The sequence below is a fragment of the Camelina sativa genome, chromosome 4 (genome assembly GCF_030686135.1).
Source record: "Camelina sativa cultivar CO46 ecotype springtype chromosome 4, ASM3068613v1".
In the NCBI taxonomy this organism is placed as follows: domain Eukaryota; kingdom Viridiplantae; phylum Streptophyta; class Magnoliopsida; order Brassicales; family Brassicaceae; genus Camelina; species Camelina sativa.
This window is the reverse complement of record NC_141883.1, coordinates 18,350,169-18,377,608: the sequence shown is the minus strand read 5'-3', so window position 1 is coordinate 18,377,608 and position 27,440 is coordinate 18,350,169. Positions and strand designations below refer to the sequence as shown.

At 37.3% G+C, this 27,440-nt stretch overlaps 7 protein-coding genes, 1 long non-coding RNA gene and 4 pseudogenes across 9 annotated transcripts; 11 read left to right on the top strand and 1 right to left on the bottom strand.

The window, feature by feature from the left end:
- Positions 1 to 1,296: 1,296 nt before the first annotated feature.
- On the top strand, positions 1,297 to 3,901 carry LOC104780487 (putative disease resistance RPP13-like protein 2 pseudogene; annotated as a pseudogene).
- A 612-nt stretch (positions 3,902 to 4,513) lies between these two features.
- On the top strand, positions 4,514 to 6,262 carry LOC109124909 (UDP-glycosyltransferase 76E4). Its single transcript, XM_010504988.3, has 2 exons — positions 4,514 to 5,182; positions 5,264 to 6,262. Exons 1-2 carry the CDS (start codon positions 4,705 to 4,707, stop codon positions 6,118 to 6,120), a joined length of 1,335 nt encoding a protein of 444 aa, XP_010503290.1. The 5' UTR covers positions 4,514 to 4,704; the 3' UTR covers positions 6,121 to 6,262.
- Positions 6,263 to 7,876: 1,614 nt separating this feature from the next.
- LOC104780484 (UDP-glycosyltransferase 76E4) lies at positions 7,877 to 9,953 on the top strand. Its single transcript, XM_010504989.3, has 2 exons — positions 7,877 to 8,880; positions 8,952 to 9,953. Exons 1-2 carry the CDS (start codon positions 8,400 to 8,402, stop codon positions 9,320 to 9,322), a joined length of 852 nt encoding a protein of 283 aa, XP_010503291.3. The 5' UTR covers positions 7,877 to 8,399; the 3' UTR covers positions 9,323 to 9,953.
- Positions 9,326 to 9,953, top strand: LOC147945932 (UDP-glycosyltransferase 76E4 pseudogene; annotated as a pseudogene).
- Positions 9,954 to 10,461: 508 nt separating this feature from the next.
- LOC104780483 (UDP-glycosyltransferase 76E6) lies at positions 10,462 to 12,053 on the top strand. Its single transcript, XM_010504986.3, has 2 exons — positions 10,462 to 10,942; positions 11,020 to 12,053. The coding sequence occupies exons 1-2, from the start codon at positions 10,462 to 10,464 to the stop codon at positions 11,892 to 11,894; spliced, it is 1,356 nt and encodes a 451-aa protein (XP_010503288.1). The 3' UTR covers positions 11,895 to 12,053.
- On the bottom strand, positions 11,041 to 17,456 carry LOC104780486 (uncharacterized). 2 transcript variants are annotated; one of them, XR_002037704.2, is made up of 4 exons: positions 17,272 to 17,456; positions 12,048 to 12,108; positions 11,482 to 11,899; positions 11,041 to 11,309 (listed from the first exon to the last, which is right to left on the bottom strand). It is a non-coding gene; the product is annotated as an uncharacterized LOC104780486 (long non-coding RNA). The 2 variants fall into 2 exon arrangements; XR_015596822.1 differs by lacking the exon at positions 11,482 to 11,899.
- On the top strand, positions 13,166 to 14,816 carry LOC104780485 (UDP-glycosyltransferase 76E4-like). Its single transcript, XM_010504990.3, has 2 exons — positions 13,166 to 13,722; positions 13,799 to 14,816. The coding sequence occupies exons 1-2, from the start codon at positions 13,245 to 13,247 to the stop codon at positions 14,674 to 14,676; spliced, it is 1,356 nt and encodes a 451-aa protein (XP_010503292.1). The 5' UTR covers positions 13,166 to 13,244; the 3' UTR covers positions 14,677 to 14,816.
- LOC109132676 (UDP-glycosyltransferase 76E11-like) lies at positions 14,857 to 16,709 on the top strand. The gene is made up of 2 exons (XM_087510295.1): positions 14,857 to 15,610; positions 15,691 to 16,709. The coding sequence occupies exons 1-2, from the start codon at positions 15,133 to 15,135 to the stop codon at positions 15,831 to 15,833; spliced, it is 621 nt and encodes a 206-aa protein (XP_087366421.1). The 5' UTR covers positions 14,857 to 15,132; the 3' UTR covers positions 15,834 to 16,709.
- Positions 16,202 to 16,709, top strand: LOC147945931 (flavonol 3-O-glucosyltransferase UGT76E12 pseudogene; annotated as a pseudogene).
- Positions 17,457 to 22,512: 5,056 nt separating the features above from the next.
- Positions 22,513 to 24,118, top strand: LOC104780482 (UDP-glycosyltransferase 76E6-like). Its single transcript, XM_010504985.3, has 2 exons — positions 22,513 to 23,017; positions 23,108 to 24,118. Exons 1-2 carry the CDS (start codon positions 22,546 to 22,548, stop codon positions 23,989 to 23,991), a joined length of 1,356 nt encoding a protein of 451 aa, XP_010503287.1. The 5' UTR covers positions 22,513 to 22,545; the 3' UTR covers positions 23,992 to 24,118.
- A 1,213-nt stretch (positions 24,119 to 25,331) lies between these two features.
- On the top strand, positions 25,332 to 25,850 carry LOC147945930 (uncharacterized). The gene has a single exon (XM_087509413.1). The coding sequence runs from the start codon at positions 25,332 to 25,334 to the stop codon at positions 25,848 to 25,850; it is 519 nt and encodes a 172-aa protein (XP_087365539.1).
- A 42-nt stretch (positions 25,851 to 25,892) lies between these two features.
- LOC147945929 (uncharacterized) lies at positions 25,893 to 27,156 on the top strand (annotated as a pseudogene).
- Positions 27,157 to 27,440: the final 284 nt, after the last annotated feature.

Sequence of the window (27,440 nt, the reverse complement as noted above, 5' to 3'; positions counted from 1 at the left end):
TCTTTCATAATTAATTTACCATGGCTTTGAGATTCAATTTGATGAACTTATTAAGTGTGCGACATCTAATAGAGAAGATCTAAAATCTAAAACATATGTTTTGCTATTTATCACATTACTTGATGAAAATTTTGATGAAAACCCAAATGCATAAAGTAATAAGTATTTCAATATGAAATTTATTTGTTTTTTGAATAATTATTTTAAGTACTTTTTAATGATTTTAATTATAAATCAAGTTTAATAAAGGTTTTGGTGTTTTAAAACATTTATATAATTATATATTACATTTATTATGTATTAACCGTTATTGCACCCACTGGTCAGCTAGTCGTAAAACTCCCGCAAACGTACTCATTTTAAAACGCTAGATCAGTCATTCAAAACGTGTAATAACGCTTGAAACCACAACCGCCACTTCCGGAATCTTCTGTAACTGCAACTGCAAAACGAATGTTTCAATTATTTTTTTTGTTCTGTTTAAAGCTTTATAAATACGGTTACATAAATTGACTTTGTCCAGGAAAAAAAACGGTTACATAAATTGATTTTTATTTTATCATGCATTTAAATTTTACTTCCATTCTAAAACTCAATAAAATTTCATAGCACTTTCACTCTATACAATCTCATTTATTTTTATTTTTTTGTTTAATTAAGATTTCTAATAATTATAAAAATATAAATATGCTATAAACTTTTTAAAATATACTTCACTGCAAAAATAATTGTGTTGTTTAGGTGATAGGTTAGGTGACCAATTTAAACCAAGAGAGAACTCCCTATTTTGTTAGTAGAATATATATATATATATATATATATATATATATATTATTTTAAATTTTCAATTCATATTTTCACATTACAAAGTATTATTTATAGTTTTAGCCACGAGTGGTATCTTTCTCTTCCTACCGATGTTTTACATACGTTGTCACGTGAGTTAACAACTTTGAAAATCAAACATTTTATAAAAAAATATTATGTTTTAGATTTTTTCTTTTATGGAAAGATAAAAAAAAATTCACTAGGTGTTTGAAAAAATATTTTGAAACTTTCACAAAATATCGTATAATTACTTGACATACGAGAGAGTTTATATTGGTAGCACGTCTACGTCGAGTTCCTTAAAGTAATTACCAACTGAGGATAGTGCTCATATAATATTATGGATATGATGAGGCCATATATAAAACTTGTTCAAAATATGAAAGACAAAACATCCACAAAAGTCAAGTGTCCATGGCCTTTGATATTTAAAATTAAAAGGTTACACAAGGAAAGAAAACATACATCTTTAATCTTGTCCATACTTTGAGATTTTCAACTCGATCCTGTTGCCATGGTAGATGCAATCACGGAGTTTGTTGTGGGAAAGATAGACAACTATCTCATCGAAGAAGCGTCAATGTTTATGGGAGTCAAAGACGATCTAGAGGAGCTCAAGACGGAGTTGACATGCATCCAAATTTATCTCAAGGATGTTGAAGCTCGTGAGAGAGAAGATGAGATCTCAGAAGCAAAAGAGTGGGCAAAACTTGTTTTAGACATCGCTTATGACGTCGAGGATGTTTTGGACACCTATCTTCTAAAACTAGAAAAAAGACCACAAAGGCTAGGCTTGATGAGATTGACCAACATAAGCGGCGAAAATAACGATGCGTACAACATAGTTGATGATATCAGAAGCCTCAAACGAAGAATGTTCGATGTTACTCGCAAGCGGGAGACGTATGCGATAAGAAACTTTAACGAGCATCGAGCAGTAGCGAGTACGCCAAGGGTGAAGGAGCTTCGTCAAGCTCGATCTGATGATCAGGAAGAGTGTGTAGTTAATTTGGGAAATGATGCTAAGGTTCTTTTGACAAAGCTTCTTGACGATGATGAAGATAACAAGACATTTATGATCTCCATATTCGGTATGGGAGGTCTGGGAAAGACTGCTCTTGCAAGAAAACTTTATAACTCCAGCGATGTGAAGGAAAGATTTGAATATCGCGTATGGACTAATGTTTCTAGAGAATGTAAAACAAGAGATATACTTGTGAGAATCATAAGATCTTTGGGAGAAGAAGCATCTGAAGTAGAGCTTGAAAAGATGGCGGAGGAGGAGCTAGAATGTTACCTTCATGATATTCTACAAGGAAAAAGATATATGGTGGTGGTAGATGATATATGGGAGATAGAAGCATGGGAGAGCTTGAAGAGAGCGTTACCATACAATGATGAAGGAAGTAGAGTCATCATCACTACACGTATTAGAGCCGTGGCTGAAGGCGCAGACCAGAGAGTCTACTCCCATTACCTAAGGTTCTTAACGTTTGTAGAAAGCTAGAACCTGTTTGAGCGGAAGGCATTTAGAGATATTGAAAAAGTCGATCAAGAACTGCAGAACATCGGAAAAGAAATGGTTCAAAAATGCGGTGGGTTACATCTTACTATAGTCGTTCTTGCCGGGCTAATGTCTAGGAAGAGGCCAAACGAGTGGCATGATGTGCGGGACAGTTTGCGTATAAAGGATGACACCATTCATTTCTCCACTTTGTTTGATCTAAGCTTCAAGGAGATGGGAAATCAGTTGAAACACTGTTTTCTTTACCTTAGCGTTTTCCCGGAGGACTATGAGATCGATGTAGAGAGATTGATACAGTTACTTGTAGCAGAAGGTTTTATACAAAAGGATAAAGAGAAAACAATGGAAGATGTGGCTCGTTATTACATCGAAGAGCTGACAGACAGAAGCTTGGTCCAAGCCGTGGAAAGAAAGCGAGAGAAACTGATGTTTTGTAGAATCCATGATCTTATCAGAGAATTGGTTAGTAAGAAAGCCAAAGAGCTTAACTTTGTAAATGTTTACACCGAGCAACATTCTTCTACTACTACTTGCAGAAAGGAAGCGGTTCACCAACTTATGGACAACAACTACTTGTGTGACAGACGAGTGAACAGACATATGCGATCTTTCTTGTTCTTCGGTGAACCGAGGAGGGACATTACTTATGTTGAAACCATTACTTTAAAACTGAAGTTACTTCGAGTGCTTAATCTTGGAGGACTTCATTTCATTTGTCAAGGATATAGCCCCTGGAGTTTACCAGATGTGATTGGTGGTTTAGTCCACTTGAGGTACCTTGGGACCGCCGATACTGTTGTGAATAGTTTACCCGATTTCATCTCCAATTTACGGTTTCTACAGACACTAGATGCATCAGGCAACTGCTTTGAGAAAATGACTGATCTAAGTAAGCTCATATCACTGAGGCACGTCACTGGAAGATTCATCGGAGAATTACTAATAGGCGACGCAGTGAACCTTCAGACCTTGAGGTCTATCTCCACCTACAGCTGGAGCAAACTAAAACATGAGTTACTCATTAATCTTCAGGACTTGGAGATCTACGAGTTCCACATATTGAAGGACCAAAGAAGAGTTCCTTTGGACTTAGTTTGCTTATCCAAACTGAAAAATCTTCGTGTCTTGAAGATTGAAGTAGTGACCTTCAACTTATTTTCAGAAGAAACAGTTCGGTTCGAACTCCTTCTCGAGTTGACATTCTTGCATTGCAGCGTACAAAGACTTCCCATAGACATGGATTTGATCTTTCCCAGTCTTGAGTCCCTAAAACTTATAGTAAATCTCCAAGAAGATCCAATGCCTGCTCTACAGAAACTGCAACGTCTGGAAGATCTGGTTTTGTATTCTTCTGGCTACCCGGGAGCGAAAATTTGCATAAAAGCACAAGGTTTTTGTCGGATGAGGAAACTTGTATTGATCATGAAAAGATTAGATCAGTTGGAGATTAAAGAAGATGCCATGCCAAGTTTGATGGAGCTAAATCTTGACAATAAAGCTGGAGCAACGAAGCTGATGATTCCGGATCGATTGCGAGCATTTGTTTGAGGCTACTACACAGTATCTAAAAAAACGATGGTGGAGCAAAGAAGTTGATGGTTCCAGATCGATTGCGAGCGTTTGTTCTAGAGTATCAACTTTGTTTAATTAGTAAAAACAGTTTGTGATTTTAACGAAAGTGTCTTATGCTAATTGGATGTCACTAGCTTCATAAATATGCAACGACTTTTGTAAGAGCAAATAATCATAAAATTATTGGGAAACAGAAAAAATGTCCAAGCTTTCATTATGTCACAATGTTGTGATGAGATGATTATTGACTAGAAGGCCTGTTGGATTGCTTAGTAGTGAAAGGCACATTATGTTGCACACGTACGTCGTTCATGTATAGCAAGAGGTTAACCTTACATTGTGATGTTAACGTGTAAATCTAATACATTTTTATTAATTCGTGTTTGTGATTATGGAGAAAAAAAAAAAACAGAACATGCACATAATAAGTGGAAAGACAAAAGCTCTTTAAATGCCAGAGAACAGACCTTTCAAGTGGTGAAAACCACAAACTTCAACTCCATGTGTGCCACAGAACAAACGAACAAAAAAAACTTTTGACTTTTCTTACAATGTTACTTCTTTCAGAATCGTGGCTCTCCCGACTCTAAAACAATGGAAGGTTACTAATGTAAAATGGTATATGAGAAGTACTCTTCATTGTGGAAATGGACTTCTTTGGAAGATTGTGAAATCTCCATTTCTAGTGGGATTTTAGTAATCATTGAGTCATTTATTTACAGATTTCTACATTGAGAGATAAGGGAATAAAAACAGAGAGAAAGAGAAGACGTCTAGAAATGGAGAAGGTAGCACATAAGAGAAGGATAGTGCTGGTTCCCCTTCCATTACAAGGACATGTAACCCCAATGATGCATCTTGGGAAAGCCCTTACATTGAAAGGCTTCTCAATCACAGTTGCTCTAGGACAGCTCGATCAAGTAAGCTCTTGGCAGCACTTCCCTGGTTACCAATTTATCACCATACCAGAAAGCTTACCATTGTCTGAAGTCAAGGCACTAGGACCTGTCGAGTTCTTGATAAAGCTCAACAAAACCAGCGAGGCAAGCTTCAAGGACTGTATAAGTCAGTTGTTGATACAACAAGGTAATGATATTGCATGTGTCATCTATGACGATCTCATGTACTTTTGTGAAGCTGCAGCTAAGGAGTTCAAGCTTCCAAGTATCATCTTTAGCACCACTAGTGCTACACATAAAGCTTGTTTCAGTATTTTAAACAAACTCAATCCCAAGAAGTTCTTGATCGACATGGAAGGTATCCAAAACTAGCTTATTACCCGTTCTGCCTACCATCCTTTTGCCTAACATATCTTTATATATTTTTTTTACTTTACAGATCCTGAACTACAGAACAAGGTAGTTGAAAATTTACATCCATTGAGTTACAAAGACCTACCAATTGCAGGATTTGGGCCACTAGAAAGATTTGTGGAGCTTTGTAAGGAAGTAGTCAACAGAAGAACAGCTTCTGGTGTTATCATCAACACGGTGACCTCTCTAGAGAGCTTGTCTTTGACACGACTGCAACAAGAATTTGGAATTCCGGTGTATACGTTGGGCCCTCTTCACATTACAGCTGCTTCAACAACTTATAGTTTACTCGAAGAGGATAGGAGCTGCATTGAATGGCTGAACATGCAGAAACCAAGGTCAGTCATATACATAAGCTTAGGAAGCATATTTGACATGGGAACCAAGGAAGTGTTAGAGATGGCTTGGGGGTTGTGTGATAGTAACCTACCTTTCTTATGGGTTATCCGAGATGGCTCCGAGTCATTGCCAGAGGAAGTCAGTACGATGGTCTCAGAAAGAGGATACATTGTGAAATGGGCACCGCAGATAGAAGTACTTAGACATCCAGCAGTGGGAGGCTTCTGGAGCCACTGTGGATGGAACTCAATACTTGAGAGCATTTCGGAAGGAGTCCCAATGATTTGCAGGCCATTTCAAGGCGAGCAGAAGTTAAATGCAATGCATGTAGAGAGTGTCTGGAGAATAGGGATTCATGTAGGAGGGGAAGTGGAAAGAGGAGGTGTAGAGAGAGCTGTGAAGAGGTTGATGATAGATGAAGAAGGTGCAGACATGAGGGAGAGAGCCCTTGATTTTAAAGAGAAGCTGAAGGCATCTGTGAGAAGTGGAGGCTCTTCATACAATGCACTGAATGAGCTTGTCAACCTCTTGAAGACAGAGTGATCAACACGCTAAACATTACGTAACAATTCCTAAAGACAAAGTAAAACTGGTGAACCTTATATGTAACATAAAAGATTAAGCTTAACCTTGCAAAAGTTTATTATGGTTTATGATCCAAATAAATAACAATTTGACTATAAAACACAGTTTTCTCAAAATGAAATGATCTCTTTTAGCTGTTTTGTGGTAAAAATATTCCATTACTAGCCAAAGAAGTCTTATTACAAAACAAAATTATGCAAGAAACACATATCTTATTTGCAAAAGACCATTTATTTAAAGATTTATTACGCAAAGGAAACATAGCGGATAGAAGCTTGAGGCTTCCAGCTAGTTCCTCCCAGATACTCTTTCTTTAACGTCCCTTATGTTTCATCTTGTTAACACCAAAATACAGTTTCAAACAAAAGGATTAATAAACAGATACTGAACTTTATATTCCTCACAGAGTGAAGATGCTGAATTTCATAGAATATTAAAGAACATTTTTTTGTGAAAATAAAAAGTCATTGGGAACAGAGGAAAGTTCCAAGTTAGTATTCGTATTTGGTATGCCCAATTTATCTATAGAATAAAGAAAAGATAGAGTTTTGGAATAATAATTTCTTACGTACGTTGAAAGGTTCATTAAGGTGGTTGCTCTCCTCAAACACAATGGAAATTATTACTTCAAAAAGATACCATGACCACAACCTAAGTCCTAAAAGATGTAGAGAAGATCACTGAGATGGTCTTCTAATTATACAGCTATATTAATTTGCTCATCATGTCTACAGACTCCGCCATGACTCGGACTTAAACAGAGATGACTCAAAGTAGTTTTTATCAGGTGACGAAAATACTGAACTAAAGAACATCCAATTCACAGTTCCTCCAACCATGAAACTCAAATTTGATTTGTAAAGTCTCTCAGTTAGAGACAGATTCATAAGGTTGTAACTCTCCGAGACAATGGAAAGTTATTTCGATCGACAGAAAATGAGGAACACTTTATAACTGTCTACCTACACTTTGATGCAATAATTGCAACCAAGATTGGAGAACCATGCATTTAGCCATCAAGTAAAAGCTCTTGACATTTTTGTTGTTATCTTAAATCTCAAGACACAACGTACCCAATGTGGCTCAAAACCATCAACTACTATATGTAAGACGAAACAAAAGAAACAGGTTTTTTCTTGGAATTAATGTCATAAATTCTCAGCCAATACAAATGAGGTTTTAAGAATAATTTGGATCACTTATTTAGAACTGTTCAGGAATGATTTCTATACTAATCATGGATGATGAAGATGCAGGTATGAGTGAGCGCGCCCTTGGTTTAAAAAACTGAAGCTGAAACTAGATGATAAGCTTCGCACCAATTCCTAAAGACGAATAAACCTAGTCAACTTCATGTAGATCAGCCTTGAGATATTTATAGTCCAAGCTTGATCTTGCAAAGTAAATGGTTTCTTAGCTTGTTATACCGATGAAAAAAACGAATACAAGTTCAATAAAAGTATCCCCTTTACGCAATTTTCTCAAAACTGAATGATCTCTTTTAATGATAAGTTCCAACAAGATGTAACGATCTTCTCAGTCAAAGCAGGTATGTAATGCAAAGAACTTGTTAATTAAACAAATAAAATTAGAGGACGACTCATCTTTAAATAGAACATTTTACTATCTTAAGTACTAAAACAAATCAAAAACCTTAGCTTCTCTATAAATGTCACTGTCTTTTTTCTGTTAACTAGTCATTGGCGAGTATTACTTCAAATACAATGGAAGGTTATTGCTTAAAATAGTAAAATGATCTGTTGCCTATTAGTGAGTTACAATGAGAGCCTCTTTAGAAAGGGAGATTCTTCACACAACTAGCTAGATGTACTTGTACAATTCATGAGAACCTTGCGAAGCAATTAAAATTACATAATATATGTTCACTGCACCATAACTGCCAGTGGCTCCCCAGCACAAACACAATTTTTGGTTAAAAGAAAGAAAATGAGGAACATTTAATTTTATACTAGTCGAAAAAACTTATATGGTATGAGAGTTACTGATGTAGCATGTGTTCGGATCTTCTTTGACAAGTAAGTGATGTGTCAACCTTTATCTTCACAGCTAAGTAGTTGACTTGTTGGCACTTAAGTTAAAGTAAAGTATATAAAATTGTCTTTTCTGGAAGATCGTGGGAATTTTCTTACACAAGTGGGATTTTAATAATTATTTGGATCACTTATTGCATTGTGAAGAGGAAGAAAAAAAAAAAAGGGAGAGAAGGAGGTCAGCAAATGGAGAACAGGGCAGAGAAGAGAAGGATTCTGTTAGTTCCAGTGGCTGCACAAGGTCATGTAACTCCAATGATGCAACTTGGGAAAGCCCTTCAGTCAAAGGGTTTCTCAATTACAATTGCTCAGAGACAGTTAAAGCAAATAAGCTCTTCACTGCAACATGTTCCTGGTTTTGACTTTGTCACCATACCAGAAAGCTTACCTCAGTTTGAATCTAAGAAACTAGGACCGGCCGAGTTTCTGATGAATCTTAACAGAACCAGCGAGGCAAGCTTCAAAGAGTGTATAAGTCAGTTATTGCTGCAACAAGGCAATGATATCGCATGTATCATCTATGACAAGCTTATGTACTTCTGTGAAGCTGCAGCTAAAGATTTCAACCTTCCTAGTATCATCTTCAGCACCAGCAGTGCTACCATTCAAGTTTGCTACTCTGTGTTAAGTAAACTCAATGCCGAGAAGTTCTTGACCGATATGAAAGGTGCCTAAAAGAGCTTGATGACCCATTTCGCAATCGATCAGTTTACTCATCTTTTATTTCTTACTTTGCAGATCCTGAAATGCAAGACAAGCTGTTGGAAGGTTTGCATCCTTTAAGATATAGAGACCTACCTACTTCAGGATTTGGTCCATTGGAGCCACTTTTGGAGATGTGTAGGGAAGTAGTTAACACAAGAACAGCTTCCGCTATTATCATCAACACGGCGAATTGTCTAGAGAGCTCGTCTCTGTCCTGGCTACAACAAGAACTCGGAATTACAGTGTACTCATTAGGCCCTCTTCACACTACAGCTTCATCGCTGGGACCTAGTTTACTGCAAGAAGACAGGAGCTGCATTGAATGGCTTAACAAGCAGAAACCAAGGTCAGTCATATACATAAGCTTGGGAAGCAAAGCTCACATGGAAACCAAAGAGTTGTGAGAGATGGCTTGGGGATTGGCGAATAGCAACCAACCTTTCTTATGGGTCATCCGAACGGGTTCTATCCTTGGCTCCGATGGGATAGAGTTATTGCCTGAGGATATTAGTAAGATGGTCTCAGAAAGAGGAGGATACATTGTGAAATGGGCACCGCAGATAGAAGTACTTAGACAACCAGCAGTGGGAGGCTTCTGGAGCCACTGTGGATGGAACTCAATACTTGAGAGCATTCTGGAAGGAGTCCCAATGATTTGCAGGCCATTCCAAGGCGAGCAGAAGTTAAATGCAATGTATGTAGAGAGTGTCTGGAGAATAGGGATTCAGGTGGGAGGGGAAGTGGAAAGAGGAAGTGTAGAGAGAGCTGTGAAGAGGTTGATGATGGATGAAGAAGGTGCAGCCATGAGGGAGAGAGCCCTTGATTTGAAAGAGAAGCTTAAAGTCTCTGTGAGAAGAGGAGGCTCTTCATCCAACGCATTGGATGAGCTTGTCGAGTACTTGAACACAGATCAAAGATGCTGAACTTCATGTATTATAAGAACGCTTAATTATACGCACGAACACACCAAAAAAATGTTAACATTCCTTGGAATATTAATTTCCTTTTTATCAATACATTTAAAATTTGAACAAATTTGTTTATAAAATACAATTAAGACAGTCTATCCCCACAAGATATTTTCAATATTTTATATGTAGGGTGACTCTTACATAACATCTATCCACTACACTACCTACGCTAGTTTTAAAATTATCAAATTAGACCTTTCCATGCATCTCCTAATATATATTGTATCAATTATTATAGAGTCTTATGACTTTGTGAGAATTTACGCATCTGATAAAAAAATTATTATATTTGGAGACTACAACTAAAGCTTCTTTAACATTTTAGTTACAAATTGTCTAAACCTCAAAAGGAAAAGCCTACCCAACGTGACTACAACGTCCAACTCTTACATGAGCCAAAACAGAAACAAACAAGAAAAACGCTTTTCTTGGAATAATTGTCACTTTCTTCCGTCTATTATTGGAAGTTTATTATTGCATTAAGAAAGACTAGTTGTCACACGAGAAACACGAGAATCTAGAGTGGGATATAAAGAGAGTCAGAGAGAGAGGAGAGAGATAGACGTTAAGCAATGGAGAAAGCGGAAGCGAAGAGAAGGATAGTGCTAGTTCCAGTTCCAGCACAAGGCCATATAACCCCAATGATGCAACTTGGGAAAGCTCTTAACATAAATGATTTCTCAATTACAGTTGTTGAGGGACAGTTCAATAAAGTAAGTTCTCCTTCTCAACATTTCCCTGATTTTCAGTTTGTTACCATACCAGAGTGCTTACCAGAGTCTGAGCTCGAGAGACTCGGACCACTCGAGTTTCTGTTAAAGCTCAACAAAACAAGCGAGACAAGCTTCACGGACTGTATACGTCAATTATTGTTACAACAAGGTAATAATATAGCATGTATCATCTACGATGAGTTCATGTACTTCTGTGGAGCTGCAGCTAAAGAGTTCAAGATTCCTAGTTTCGTCTTCAGCACTTCAAGTGCTACCAATCAAGTTTCCCGCTACGTTTTAAGCAAACTCAATGCCGAGAAGTTCTTGATCGACATGGAAGGTACCCAAAAGCAGCTTAAAACCAACCACTCGTTTCACAGAAACATGTATATTTATTTTTATTTTTTTACCATGTAGATCCCATAGTGCAAGATAAGATGGTGGAAAATTTGCATCCATTAAGATATAAAGATCTCCCAACTTCAGGAGTTGGGCCACTAGATATATTATTTGAGCTTTGTAGAGAAATAGTCAACAAAAGAACAGCTTCCGGTGTTATCATCAACACGGTGAGCTGCCTAGAGAGGTCATCTTTGACACGGCTACAGAAAGAACTTGGAATTCCGGTGTACCCATTAGGTCCTCTTCACCTTAAATCTTCAGCAATTTCTGGTTTACTAGAAGAGGACAGGAGCTGCATTGAATGGCTGAACAAGCAGAAACCTAGGTCAGTCATTTACATAAGCTTGGGAAGCATAGTTCAAATGGAAACCAAAGAAGTGTTGGAGATGGCTTGGGGATTATCTAGTAGCAACCAGCCTTTCTTATGGGTCATCCGGCCTGGCTCTATCAAAGGATCTAAATGGATAGAGTCATTACCAGAAGAATTTAGTAAGATGGTCTCAGAGAAAGGGTACATTGTGAAATGGGCACCACAGATAGAAGTACTCGGACATCCTGCAGTGGGAGGATTCTGGAGCCACTGTGGATGGAACTCAACGCTTGAGAGCATTGTGGAAGGAGTTCCGATGATCTGCATGCCTTTCGACGGGGAGCAAAAGTTAAACGCACTGTGTTTAGAGAGTGTTTGGGGAATAGGGTTTCAGTTGCAAGGTAAGGTGGAAAGAGGAGGGGTCGAGAGAGCTTTGAAGAGGTTGATTGTAGAAGAAGAAGGTGCAGACATGAGGGAGAGAGCCCTTGTGTTAAAAGAGAAGGTCAAAGCCTCTGTAAGAATTGGAGGCTCCTCATACAAAGCGTTGGAAGATATTGTCAACTACTTGGAGACAGAGTGAAGAAGCTGAAATTACATTATTATAAGAGAGCTTTGAGTTTAGTAGATCAAGCTTGTGCTTAATTTTAAAATGTTGGAGTTTTGTAATTTATCTGCCCTTTTTGGAGGCCATCATGCAAGGAAAATAATTAAAAGATAAAATTTTAAGGCTTACCACAAAGACTCTTTGCCTTTTCTGTGTAGAGGCACAACCTTCCCAGTTCTTGAAGATGTCCCTTGAAAACACCAAATTACAGTTTTAACAAAAATATTAATACACGGATCTAAACTAGTGGGAATCTATGAGTATAAAGAAGATAGATTCACACGTTGCATATGCTAAGTGTTATTTGAACAACCTTCACAAATTAACCTGCAAAATAATAGATTCTGCTATAATATCATACTGACCACAACCTAAGTCTCAAAGACAACATATAACAGAGAATAATAACACAGTGATACAGCAGACGATCTTCTAAAAACAATATGGCAGTGGTGAATGCATTCTTAATTCTCAGAAAAACGTTTCCTAAGCATTTACTTGTGGTATGAATCAAATATGACACAATGAATGATGTCTAGAACTTGGTCTGAGAATGAGGATTCTAAGATGACACGAACCCAAAGTAAAGAATCAGCAACTAACAATCACACTAACACTGCTATTTTCTGAGACTAAAAATAACACAAAGTAACCATGGAACTCATATCTGTTTTTGTTCAAACCATTCAACAACTCTAATGACTGACAATTTCACAAAACTCCAACAATTCTTATAACTCCTAATTTTTCACAAACTCCAACAATCACACTAACACCATGCACCGAAACTAATCGAAATCTAGTTATCTAGCTATATAAGGACAAAAAGAAAAAGAACATTTTACTTTTGTTGAAATGTCTGTCCTTCTTTCTAATGAAAGTTTATACATTGTTCTAACAGCTGTTAGTATAAAACTGTTGCATTTTTCTATGTATAAAGATTATACGGACCTCAACCTATATAGACAAACATATAAACAAGAGGAAATTATCTCATATATTTGAAGACTATAAGCTCTTCAACATTTTAATTATGATCTAAATTCTCGTAATGCAACAACTTCACCGCACGTTAACGTATTAATTCAACAGAAGGAAGACATTCACATTTTCTTTTTGGGGGCACATGTGGTCCTTGGCGTAAGAAAATGACGTAGTTGTCACATGTGAAACACTTGCCTAAACAATCTGGCCTATTTTGGAAGTTTGTGAAAATTTCCCAATAATTGTAGTTCTATTGATAACTTATATTTAGAGTTGTTCTTCAATGAGAGAGAGAGAGAGAGAGAGGGAAACAAAGAAAGAGATATATAGAGAGGTTAAGAAATGGAGAAAAAAGGGAAGAAAAGGATTGTGTTGGTTCCGGTTCCAGCACAAGGGCATATAACCCCAATGATGCAACTTGGGAAAGCCCTTTACTTGAAAGGCTTCTCAATTACAGTTGTTGAGGGACAGTGCAATCGAGTAAGCTCTCCTTCACAACATTTCCCTGGTTTTCAATTTGTTACCATACCGGAGAGCTTACCAGAGTCTGAATTCGAGAGACTCGGGGCATTCGATTTCATACTGGAGACCAACAAAACAAGTGAGGCAAGCTTCAAGAACTGTTTAAGACAGTTGTTGCGGCAGCAAGGCAATGACATAGCATGTATCATCTATGATGAGTTCATGTACTTCTGTGGTACTGTAGCTACGGAATTAAAGCTTCCCAATGTCATTTTGTGCACTCAAAGTGCTACAAACCAGGCTGCACGCTGTATTTTTAGCAAACTCAATCTCGAGAAGTTCTTGGTCGACATGGAAGGTCCCCATTACTAGCTTAATAACCAATCTTGAAACCATTTATTTTCACTTAAAACGGATTTTTTGTTTCTTTGCAGATCCTGAGCTACAAGACAAGGTGGTGGAAAGTTTGTATCCTATAAGAAACAAAGATCTCTTGCCTTACGGACTTGGGCCATTTGAGCCACTTTTAGAGTTCCGTCGGGAAGCAATCAACAAAAGAACAGCTTCAGCTGTCATCTTTAACACGTCGAGATGTCTAGAGAGCTCGTCTATGTCATGGTTGCAACAAGAACTTGGAATTCCAGTGTATCCATTAGGCCCTCTTCACATTACAGCTTCAGCGCCGGGATCTAGTTTAGCGGAAGATGACATGAGCTGCATTGAATGGCTCAACAAGAAGAAACCGAGGTCAGTCATATATGTAAGCGTGGGAACAGTAACTCAAATGGAATCCAAAGAAGTGTTGGAGATCGCTTGGGGGTTGTGTAATAGCAACCAACCGTTTTTATGGGTTTTTCGACCAGGTTCGATCCTTGGCTTCGACGGGATAGATTCATTGCCGGAAGAAGTCAGTAAGATGGTATCAGAAAGAGGATACATTGTGAAACGGGCACCGCAGATAGAAGTACTTGGACATCCTGCAGTGGGAGGCTTCTGGAGTCACTGTGGATGGAACTCGACGCTGGAGAGCATTGTGGAAGGAGTTCCAATGATTTGCAGACCTTTTACCAGCGAGCAGAAGATAAACGCAACGTATTTGGAAAGTGTTTGGCGTATAGGGATTCAACTTGAAGGTGAAGTTTTAAGAGGAGCGGTCGAGAGAGCTGTGAATAGGTTGATTGTGGATGACGAAGGTGCAGAGATGAGGGAGAGAGCCTTGGGTTTGAGAGAGAAGCTCAAAGCCTCTGTAAGATGTGGAGGCTCCTCATACAGCGAATTGGAGGAACTTGTCAAGCACTTAAAGATAGAGTGAAGAAGTTGAACTTCAAGTATTATTAGAGATCATTGTATTGTATGGAACATGTTTGATCTTGCAAATTTTACAAAGTACATGTGTTTTGTTTTATGAAAAATAAAAAGAAATTGGAATCAAATACGAAAATATTTTTGGCAGTTTATTACTCAACAGAATTAATGCGGCAGAAAGTGACAATTTTTTGGTTTGGACCATCTTTTGATATGAAGCCAAAGTCGGCAAGAGAGATATTACAATGTCTAACAAAACATAATACGCTGTTACCTTATCATACTAGCATACACCATCTACCCACAAGCTTCACATGTGAGAATTAACGTCCACAAGTCTGAGAATCTGATATCTATATCAGAAAGAGAGTCCTTTTAATATATCTCATAGAACGGTCACAGTAAAGAAAAAAAAAATTTGAAGGCTAAGCAGTTTTTTAAGTTGTTCTTGTAGGTTTTCGAAATGGAGGAAAAAACGGCGAGGAGAAGGGTAGTTTTGGTTCCAGCACCAGCTCAAGGACATATAACTCCAATGATGCAACTTGCAAAAACCCTTCACTTGAAGGGTTTCTCAATCACAGTTGTTCAGACCAAGTTCAATCACTTTAGCCCTTCAGATGACTTCACTGATTTTCAGTTTGTCACTATTCCAGAAAGTTTACCGGAGTCTGCTTTTAAGGATCTCGGGCCAATAGAGTTTCTGCATAAGCTCAACAAAGAGTGTCAGGTAAGCTTCAAGGAATGCTTGAGTCAATTGCTGCTGCAACAAAGTAAAGAGATCTCATGCGTCATCTACGATGAGTTCATGTACTTTGCTGAAGCTGCAGCCAAAGAGTTTAAGCTTCCAAACGTTATTCTCAGCACAACCAGTGCCACAGCTTTTGTTTGCCGCTCTGTATTCGACAAACTCTATGCAAACAATGTCCTGGCTCCCTTGGATGGTACTTTTGAATTCTCTGTTCCCATTTTTCGCTAGTGTCTATAATCCGTATAACAGCATGGTTCTTGACCTTTTTGGCAGAACCTAAAGGAAAAGAAAACGAGCTAGTGCCAGAGTTTCATCCCCTGAGATACAAAGACTTTCGGGTTTCACGTTTGGCATCAACAGAAAGCATAATGGAGTTGTACAGGAACACGTTGATAAACGGACAGCATCCTCTGTGATAATCAACACAGCGAGCTGTCTAGAGCGCTCATCTCTTTCTTTGCTGCAACAACAGCTTAAAATTCCAGTGTATCCTATAGGCCCTCTTCACATGGTAGCCTCAGCTTCTACGAGTCTACTTGAAGAGAACAAGAGCTGTATCGAATGGTTGAACAAACAAAAAAACAAAATCTGTGATATTTGTAAGCATGGGAAGCGTAGCTTTGATGGAAATCAAAGAGGTGATGGAAACTGCTTTGGGGTTGGATAGTAGCAACCAACAGTTCTTGTGGGTGATTCGGCCTGGGTCAGTACGTGGTTCGGAATGGATAGAGTACTTGCCTAAGGAGTTTAGTGATATAATTATGGGTCGAGGTTACATTGTTAAATGGGCTCCGCAGAAGGAAGTACTTTCTCATCCTGCGGTAGGAGGGTTTGGAGCCATTGTGGATGGAACTCAACGCTAGAAAGCCTCGGCAAAGGAGTTCCCATGATCTGCTGGCCATTTTCGGGTGATCAAAAGGCGAACGCGAGGTACTTGGAGTGTGTTTGGAAAATTGGGATACAAGTGGAGGGTGAACTGGACAAAGGACTGGTCGAGAGAGCTGTGAAGAGGTTAATGGTGGAAGAAGAAGGAGAGGAGATGAGGAAGAGAGCTGTCAGTTTGAAAGAGCAGCTTAGAGCCTCTGTTAAAAGTGGAGATTCTTCACATAACTCGCTAGAGGAGTTTGTACACTTCATGAGGACTCTGTGAAGAATGTTTTCTCTACTAAAACACCCAAAGAATCAAGATTCCTTTTTAACTGAATGATTACTAAGTGATGCTAAATTGTATTCGGATAATAACTGACTGAAAAGTCATGGAGGCCATGAATAAACAAAACACATTTCATTTCTTTAGAGGTTTCACAATCACTCTAGTTTAAGCTAACATCGACCAATAGAATGACCATAAACTCTTGCCTAACTCTAGAAAACTATTAGAATTCATGAACATAAAGGAAAAAAAGAAACGGATCAAGTAAACTCTTGCCTAACTTTAATAAGGTTTGCAGTCTGTTTCATTCTTATCAACTTGTTGGTATTTGAACATCCCTCGAAAACTCACACCAGCAGAAGAATAATAAAGTATAAAAGATTAATACTGACCCCAACCGAAGTGAGTTCTAAAAGATGAAAACATATAAACGAGAATAACAGCAGCAGATTGACCATTATAGCTATATGCAACTCACAGTTCCTCAGGCAATTGGAACTCAAATTGAGTACGCTTAGACTAAGTAAAAGACAAGCCACGAAGGCTCTTCGGCTCTTCAATACATAAACATAACTAAGAACCAATCCACAGATTTTTACATGTTATATGCAATCATCAGTCACTAAGTTCCAATTCCAAGAAAGTTCAAAACTTTGTTCTGACTTTGATTGACTTCATCAAAAACAAACTATAAAGTTTACCTCTTTTATCTCTCTATGCGGGAGTCGTTGACTGAGACTCTCTATCTCTCCGGCTTGTTCTTCTTGCTACGGCGGTTCAAAACCACCGCAAATTGTGGCTGGTGGGTCTGGTTTAGTGCAAAACCGATAAAGGTGGGATTTTGTTTCGGATGAAGGCGATGAGATTCCTCGAACCGCAATGTCCCGTTTTCCTAAACCGCTCCGCTAGATTATTAACCAGTTCCGGTTCGGTTTGTTTAAAAGAAACAAAATGGTTTATTATGAAGGCGATGAGATTCCTCGAAAATGGTTTGATTCGGTTAGAAGAGAACCAATAATTATTTTAATAAAAATTAATAATTAATTAGGATGATAAGGTTAAAATCGGAATTTTGAATTTGTTTTGAAAATGTGAGTATGAAAATAGCAACATTTATATTTTTGAGAATTAATTCGTTGGTTTTAATTAATATAGGTATTTTTCTTCCGATTTAAAAAAATTAGGTATTAAACGTCCAAATAAACACTTATCATAAAGAAAGCAATACTTAAATAGTATACAAAATTGGGCAACAAATTAGGGTTTTACAAATTAATCAATACAACAAAAACACAATAGGTTTCTCTTTAATCCTCACACATTAGTATTTTGGTGAAATATGGAGCTTGTACATCAACTTATTTGTTTACCAATAAAATTATTCAACTTTATTTTTTTACACGTCATCAAATGAAACCTAATTGGATCTTTGCTTGAAATGTAACTTGGATCTTTGAGGAGTCTATACTATAAAAACAGTTGATAAATTATGTTAAAAACTGAATTTGTATATAACTCACAAATGATAAATAATTTTTTTTAAAGCCAATTTATCATTTTTTTTTTTTAAAAGCGTTTATACGCAGTGGACATTTCTGTGTGGCTTTGGATTAGAGACAACTCTCTCTATACACGAGGTGGAACAAATGAAGAAAAAAATGATAAGTATCATTTGGAATTGAGACATGGAGATATATTGGAATTGTTTGTCCATAAAAAAAAGAGAGGATATATTCGACTAGCTACTGATTTATCATTTGTTATCTGTTTTCCTCTACAATAATTAGATAGTTTATTTCTTTTGATACATGACATATGGAGTAGTGTAGTGTATCGGGGAGATTAGCAGGGGACCGTGAGTATAATATCTGCTTTTCCAATTTGTACTGTGAATTAGACTTCATGAAATTTATAACCAATAAGCTTTCTGAATAGTACTGGAATATAATTCTTTTTTGTAGAAATTGCTTAGTTTCAGTTCCATATTGTTAAAACTCTTGAACTTGGTAGGGAGTGGCTGCCAAGAAGTTCCTTGATCAAAATTTCACCGAAGAAGCATAGTTTGCGCTAAAAAAAAGTAAAAAACTTAAGAGAATTTGTTTTTTGAGACATCTTTTTCAAAAATACTTTTTTTTTAATATTTTCATTTTATCTTCTTTTATATAATTACAATATGTTAAATTAATTTTTATAATTTTTTTATGTTTGGTTTTTTATTTTATATTTACGGTATAGTTTTTAGAGATATGGTTTAATATTTGGAATTTAGGGTTTAGAATTTAGTCATTTTATATATTAAAAAGGGTATTTTTGAAAATAAATACCATGAAAGTGATATTTTAAAAAAAGTGACTTAGAAAAAGAAGTATTAATTAAGTTATGTGACTCTAAACAATTATATTAAATTATGATTTAAAAAATGAGAAACAAAATATTATATAAAAGAAAAAATAACTAAAAGCAATCCCGCAATGTAGGACGAGTTGAACTTAGTACATATTAAGTTTAGGATACTAAAGAATTTTTTTTTTTTTCTTTTTTTTTTGCCGTTGAACTCACAATCTATATCGAAAAAGTCTATCTTGAATATCCTTATTGTATAAGTTGTGTCAAATATCGCTAGTTACGTACAAACCGTTATTCACTTAAATACTTAAATCGTATACTGTATACACCATTACCAACCCTTAACTGGATCCAATCATCCAATAATTGCACCCTTAAGTGGAGAACCATACGCAATGTTTTTAAAACCGGACCGGAAGCTGAACCGAAAGTCTTCCGGGTCACTGGGTCAACCAGTTGGACTGGTTGAACCACGGATCAATTAGTTTATTGGTTTATTTACATTTTATGAATATAACATCTATTTTCCTATAAATATATGAACAAAATATACATAATTAAGTACTAAACAACTAAAATTAATCTTTTAAATGATTAGATAAAATAACTAAGTGATTTTTTAATAAATAACAACGTTTATTTACAATATGGTCTAAGTTTGAAGTGTGATAAAATAAAATAGGGATTTTGGCCAATAATGTCATTTTTTGCTTAAAAACTTGTCAAAGACCATTTTTTGGGTTTGGGAGAGATGATTAAAAACGAATTTACCTTCAGCTTAATAGAGGGGAAACATTGGCGGGCAATTCAAACGAAAGGCTCACATTATTGGCGATTGGACATGAATTAATGGGAGTGAAGCTATGGTCCATATGGTGCTTCATAGGTTTAAGAAAGAGATAATGGTAGTTAAGAAAGAGATAATGTTCTGGCATTTAATTTGGGCACCTGCAAATTCCCTTGTCTGTTGTCAAAGAAGGTTTTTTGGTGCAGGAACATTGTCTGTTGGAGATGGCTTTGTGATTGTCTATCGGAATTATAATGTCTATCGGCATTAGATTTTCAATCGGAATTCAAATGTCTATCAACATTAGAATGTATATGGACAAGTCTCATTTTAGAGATGACAATGCAGTAGACAAAAAAATACTGCATTAGTAGTACATTTATATTAAAGATAGACAAAAACAACAAGAATACATGTCCATCGACTATGATAGAGACAGAAGAAAAGAAAGGGTAGATAAAAACTTCTAAGTAACAATTTCCACCGCATGAGACAGAGATACGCGGGGAGGTAGACAAAAACAACAGAAAGACATGTCCATCAGTATTAGAATGTCTATCGCCAGTAGATTGCGTATGGACAAGTTTAATTAAATTGGCTATGATCATATTGTAATAGAGAAGTGACAATAAGGTAGACTAAAAAACACTGCATTAGTTGTACAACTTATTAAAGGTAGACACAAACAATAAGAATACATGTCCATCGACTTGGATAGTGGTAGAAGAAACGGTAGACAAAAACAGCAGATATACAATTTCCACCGCATAAGACAAACATTAAGTGTTGTTTGTACAAAAATAGACTGATAATTATTGTGTGACTTGCGAATGGTCCATCAGCGAGTGGACTTCTACCTTGTCTGCTTGATTTGGTCCACCATGGCCACATCATTGTCAGTGAGTACCCCAACAACATTACTACAGTACGAGAAATGAATATGTTAGTTAATCGATAGACAAAAGGGTTTTGAATAACAAATTTTCACAATCAACAATGGATGACCAAACATATATGAATATGTAAATGTGGACATGGTTGTGATGGACATGAATCATACCTATTTAGTCTAGTCCACCTAAAACGAAGACATAAATAGGCATAAATGGGGGTGGATATACTTTGACTGCTGTAACTGGTCCACCTGATGTATTATAGGTCATGCGCTTTCGTGGTCAGCAGACCTGCATTAGGGACTAGACTGTTGAAACTGGTAAACAGTGGACACCTACTGAGTCCGTTGAATGCTGAAACTGAGGAAACTACATTTCGACAGACCTTGACTGTTGAAACTGGTCCTACGGAGGGAGGATATATCCAGTTCCTGCATGGTCATCAGACATGCATTGGAAACATAATAATGGGGAAAATAAACATTTCCTGCATTGAATTTGGTATACTAAAACATAATAATGAGCGACATAAATAAATTCAGTGGACAAGTATGTGGGGTTAATATTGTGGTCCATCTGCTGAGATAACCTACACAGTGGACAAGTATATATGTTAGACATGGAAAAGTAAATATTATCGAATTTCTTTGAAGAAAATTAACGATACACAAGAACCTCTCTTGGTGGATGTCGTCAACCTCCCTAGCTAACCTGCACAGTAGGTAACTTGTAAGTTACCAAAGACGGAGTGACAAAAAAAGGAATGGCAGACCAAAACCTTTCTGAAGGATGTCTATCAGATAGAAGAACGAAATACTTCTCTTACATACCAAGGGTCGGGTTTGGAACTAGGTTCCCCTATCTCGCCGACCGGAGCTGGTGGAGGCGGAAAACTGGAGGATTTGGCCGTAGAAGTGACTGTAGGAAGAAATTCATCATTACATCCAAAGACGTCGGACTATTCAGGCGGATGTGCGGCGAAGAAGAAGAAACAAAGAAGAAGATGGTAAGACAAGAGAGAGAAAAAGAAACGAAGATTTATGAGGTGAAAAGAAGAAACAAAGAAGAAGATGATAAGACAAGAGAGAGAAGAAGAAACAAAGATTTTTTTTCTTCAATTGTTTAAGTGTCGCGAACGATGGGAGAAGGGCAAAATGGTACTTTTTGGAATCCTCTGTGGCAGGCGGGAAAAGGATTTCACGAAAGTGGCATATGAGAGAAAGATTGGTACTGTTCATGGCATAATTGACATTTACTCAATAAAATATTTTAATTTGACACTGACCCATTGGTCCAAACCGTCGGTTCAACCACCGGTTCACGGATTTTTAGCGGGTTTTTTCCGGTTTTTTCCGGTTTTCATTTGTCTGGTTTTTAGAGATAACCCAGACCAGAATGTCTATTGTGTCGCGGTTGGACCGGTCCGACCGGCCGGCCTAGTCCGGGTTTCAAACCATTGACCATACGTGTAGCTAGCTACTTTAAAAGGAAATATATTGTAATTATGTACCAACTCTTTGGACTTTGTTGGAATAATTGCACCAACTACGGAGAATCACATATGAGGAAATTTTGTTATATTTGGATACTCCTATAAAGTTTAGCCTCATGAGTCATGACATCTTAATTATTATTTAAAACTCCAAAACAATACCTAATTTGGCTAAAAGCCACCAACTCTTAAGTGAGCCAGAACAAAACAACCAACATGTTATTCTTGTAGTAAATGTCACTACTATAAATGTCACATTAACGTCTAGAAAAGTTTAGAAGAGTAGTTGCCACAGGAGGAAGACTTAACAATATAATATGGCATATTTGGAAGATTGCAAAAACTTTTCAAAAGCAATGGGATTTTAATAATAAATTAATAATTTGGATCAATTATTTAGATATGTTCCGCATTTAGATATGACAAGAGAAAAAAGAGGGTAATAAGCAAATAAGCAATGGAGAAAAGGGAAGCCAAGAGAAGGATAGTGCTAGTTCCAATTCCAGCACAAGGTCATGTAACTCCAATGCTGCAACTTGGGAAAGCCCTTTACTCGAAGGGCTTCTTAATTACAGTTGTAGAGGGACACTTCAATCAAGTTAGCTCATCTTCTCAATACTTCCCTGGCTTTCAGTTTGTCACCATTAAAGAAAGCTTACCAGAGTCTGATCAAGGAGGAATCAAGTTTATGATAAAGCTCAACAAAACCAGTGAGGCAAGCTTCAAGGACTGTATAGCTCAGTTGCTACTACAACAAGGCAATGATATTGCTTGTATCATCTACGACGAGTTCATGTACTTCTGTGGAGCTGCAGCTAAGGAGTTCATCCTTCCCAGTGTCATCTTCAGCACTGAAAGTGCTACAAATTACGTTTCACGCTGTGTACTAAGTAAACTCAATGCTGGCAACTTCTCGGTTGACATGGAAGGTGCCCAAAAAAATATTTATAACACACCCGAAAACATTCGTTTCACTTAAACTTTGTATTTATTATTTATTATTTTTTTCTGTTTTGCAGATCCTGGAATGCACGAAAAGATGGTGGAAAATTTGTATCCACCACTACGATACAAAGACCTACCGACTTCAGGATTGGGGCCACTAGAAGACCTTTTTGAGCTATGTAGGGAAGTAGCTAACAAAAGAACAGCTTCCGCTGTTATCATCAACACGGTGAGCTGTCTAGAGAACTCGTCTCTATCATGGTCGGAACAGAAAATTGGAATTCCGATGTACGCTATAGGCCCTCTTCACAATATGACAGCTTCACCGCCTTCTAGTTTACTTGAAGAGGACAGGAGCTGCATTGATTGGCTGAACAAGCAGAAACCGAGGTCAGTGATATACGTAAGCATGGGAACTGTAGTTCAAATGGAAACCAAGGAAGTGCTAGAGATGGCTTGGGGATTGTGTAATAGCAACCAAATTTTTTTGTGGGTCATCCGACCAGGTTCGATCCCTGGCTTCAGTGGGATAGAGTCATTGCCAAAAGAAGTCAGTAAGATGATCTCAGAAAAAGGATACATTGTGAAACGGGCACCGCAGATAGAAGTACTTGGACATCCTGCGGTGGGAGGCTTCTGGACCCACTGTGGATGGAACTCAATACTCGAGAGCATTGCAGAAGGAGTTCCAATGATATGCAGGTCCTTTCATGGCGAGCAGAAGTTGAACGCTATGTATATAGAAAGTGTTTGGGGGATAGGGTTTCAGGTGGAAGGTAGTAAAGTGGATAGAGGAGAGGTTGTGAGAGCTGTGAAGAGGTTGATGGTGGACGATGAAGGAGCCGAGATGCAGGAGAGAGCCCTTGTTCTAAAAGAGAAGCTCAAAGTCTCTGTGATAAGTGGGGGTACCTCATACAACGCTTTTAATGAGCTTGTCAAGTACTTGAAGACAATGTGAAACTGTTCAACTTCATGTATTGTTAAAGACAATTGAATTGTATAGATCAAGCTTGATCTTGCAAAATTTATAAGTGTGTGGTTTTTTTTTATGCAAATTAAAGCAGTATTCGATGTTGGGTTTACAACTCGTATTATGTTTTCCTCTTTGCAGATTTCTCAATGTAGAATTGTTGCATCACAAAAAAAGACGAGGAAAAAAAACATCTTTTCTTTTGTCTTTGATTACTCTCTAACAAGATAAAGAGATCGATGTAACTACTCGCATACACCATCTACTACATGTCACATATGAAGAGACCTAACAAAACATACCAATACGGATGAGCTAGTGTCCACAAGTAAGAACTCTTTTGGTATTTATTTATATAAGAAATACCCTTCTTTGTATAATTCTCATAGACATTCAAAGATGCTGAGGACCAGAGTAACACAAACTCGCAGAGCATGAAGCTGAGAGTGAAGATGTATTGGTTTGTCTGAAGTAGTGTCTGTATGATTCAAGAAATGATACAGGATTGTTGGTGTTTTATGTGTGTGAGAAGTTTCTAGAAGGTTTGAGAAGACAATATCAAAGGACAGTTTGAAGATGAATTGAAAAGGAAAACTACTATTTCTGTGATTAATTAAATTGGAGTTTTAAAAGGAAAAGGAAAATAGCAAAAAAGAAAAACGCATTTTCTTATGAAATTTGGAAATCTTCTCCTATGGTGATTAAGAAGTCTTGATAAGTATATAAGAAGGTGTTGGGCACGTCCTAGAGAGGCAAGAGAGCTGAGAGATAAAGATAATAATCCTAGAGAGCTTTCTCATTGTGTGCGGCTTAGTTTTGCGGTATGGTGCTTGTGTTGTTCAAGCTTCTTTGTTTGTCGGTGTGACGTGTGTGTGAAGATTGATCAAGAGAGTTAAAGATCTGAAGTCTAGGCTCAAGGTAGTTTAGCCCAAGGTTTGGTTATCTTGGTTTGAATCTAGGCTCGGTGTGAGTTTAGTTAAGGGTAGAGATTTATCCTTAAGATTTCATATTATAGAACGGAGCGGTGAATAAGAGGGTTGTGCTTGATTTACGCGTTTGGGAATAGGTTGTATTTGCTTTCTTGTTCTAGTGGAATCGAAATCTAGACATGGTCCTGGGGAGTAGGAAAAACCGAACCTCGTTAACAAAGATCTTGTGTTATTTACTTTCTCCACTTTATTATTGCCTCATCCGCATTCACAAGTGGTATCAGAGCGGGTTCTCGATAGAGATTTAGTCTAGTTTCGGATAGATCAAGGGTGAGGGTATTTTAGGAAGTAAGGCAGAGCTTTGAATCAATTGTGATGAATTACAGAGAAGGCACGTCTATGTCAAGACCACTGTTCCTTGATTTAACGAATTACAGATATTGGAAGGTTTGTATGCAAACGTTTATTAGTAACCTTGATGAAGATTGTTGGAATTCGATTGAGCTTGGTTGGGAGACTCCTAAAGTTGTTGATGATAAAGTAGTTGAGAGTCTTAAGCCAAGAGATAAGTGGATTGCTGCAGAGAAAAAGCTATCAAGTTGTAATTCAAAGGCAAACACAGCGATTTACAATGCTATTGATTCAAGCCACTTCAAGTTAATTTCTCAATGTGTATCAGCTCAGAAAGCGTGGAAGTCATTGGAGAATATGTTTGAAGGTACTTCAAGTGTTAAGAGAACAAAGCTGGATATGTTGGCATCACAATTTGAGAATCTAAGGATGGAAGAAAAAAAAATTGTGGCTGAGTTCAGTGCTAAGTTATATGATATATCTAATGAGGCTTTTGCTCTTGGAAGGCAGTACAAAGACAAAAAGCTTGTGAAGAAGCTGAAGCGATTGTTGCCAGCAAAATTTTAGTCAAAATTTTTTGTAGTTGAAGAAGCTCATAATTTAGATGAGATGACTTTTGATGAGTTTGTTGGGATTCTTAAAGCTTTTAAATTAAGCAAAGCATATGAAGCTGAAGGAGTAAAGAAGAAAGATGATCAAGTTAAGGAAGCAATAAAGAAGGAAGTTGACATTGGAGTAGCTCTTAAGGTATCATCTTGTAAAGATTCAATGGCTATGTTATCAAGACAATTTGCTAAATTTCTGAAGCGTAAGGGCGAAGAGAAGAAAAGTAGAATGGGTGAAGAGATGAAGACTTCATCAAAGAATGTTCAATGTTTTGAATGCAAAGGATACGGTCATGGGTCTGATTGTGCCAATCTACAAAAGTATAAGAAGAAGGCTATGAATGTTGTTACTAGTGATTCTGAAACTGATTCAGATGAAGAAGAAGAACTGAAGAATTTTGTGGCGTTTACCACTTTTGAAGATAGTTCTGAATCAGTGGCTGCATCAGTGTCTGCAACTGCTTCTGAACCTGCAGCAAAACCTACAACTGCATCTGAACATGAATCTGATAGTGATAGTGATGCAGAGGATATGAGTTATGAAAAACTTGGTAAGAGTTATGAGAAGTTGTATGCACATTGGCTTAACGTGATTGAGAATAATTCAATTTTGATTAAGGAAAAGCTTGAGTTAGAGGCTAAAGTCGTTGAAGCAGAGAAATATGCAACATAAAAGGAAGAAGAAGCATCAAAAGCTAAAGTACAACTTCAAGAAACTCAAAAGAGTTTGAGGATGCTTAATAATGGTACAAAGAAGTTGGATCATATTTTGAATATTGGCAAGACAGATAAGTGTGGCCTTGGATATGAAGGAAAAGTGTCAAATTCGGATCCAGTGTTTGTTTCAAGTGGAAAAATTACGTCTGCATCAGGAACTGTGTCAGAGACTGCTTCAAAGACTGTTTCAGAGAACGTATATGTGAAAGAGCATAGTAAAAGGATTTTCGAATTGCAGAGTGCACCTAGACAAGTTTTTCGACCTGTTTGCCATCATTGTGGTGTTGTTGGGCATATTAGGCCAAGATATTTCAGATTGTTGAGAGAGAGGAGCCAAATGGATAATGCTTATGATGTAAGGTTTCAAGGTCCTACATGTTATCATTGTGGAGTTCAAGGACATCTTACGAGGAATTGTTTCAGGTTCATTCAAGAGGTTATATGGAGGTCTAAGGCGCAAGAAGATATGGGTTAGAAAAGATAATTTCAATGGAGGTGGTGTACTAGGCTATCAACCGCGTATTGCAAAGCGGGGAGAATTTTCTAGTTAGTTTTGACCATGTTGTGACTCATTCAGGGGGAGAATGAAGATGTGTCTTGTGATGTTGTTTAGGTGTTTGAACTGATGAGTTCACAAGCATAGTCAAAAAGGGGGAGAATGAACATGTATTGGTTTGTCTGAAGTAGTGTCTTTATGATTCAAGAAGTGATACAGGATTATTGGTGTTTTTTGTGTGAGAAGTTCTAGAAGGTTTGAGAAGGCAATATTGAAGGGCGTTTTGAAGATGAATTGAAGAGGAAAACTACTATTTCTTTGGTTAATTAAATTGGAGTT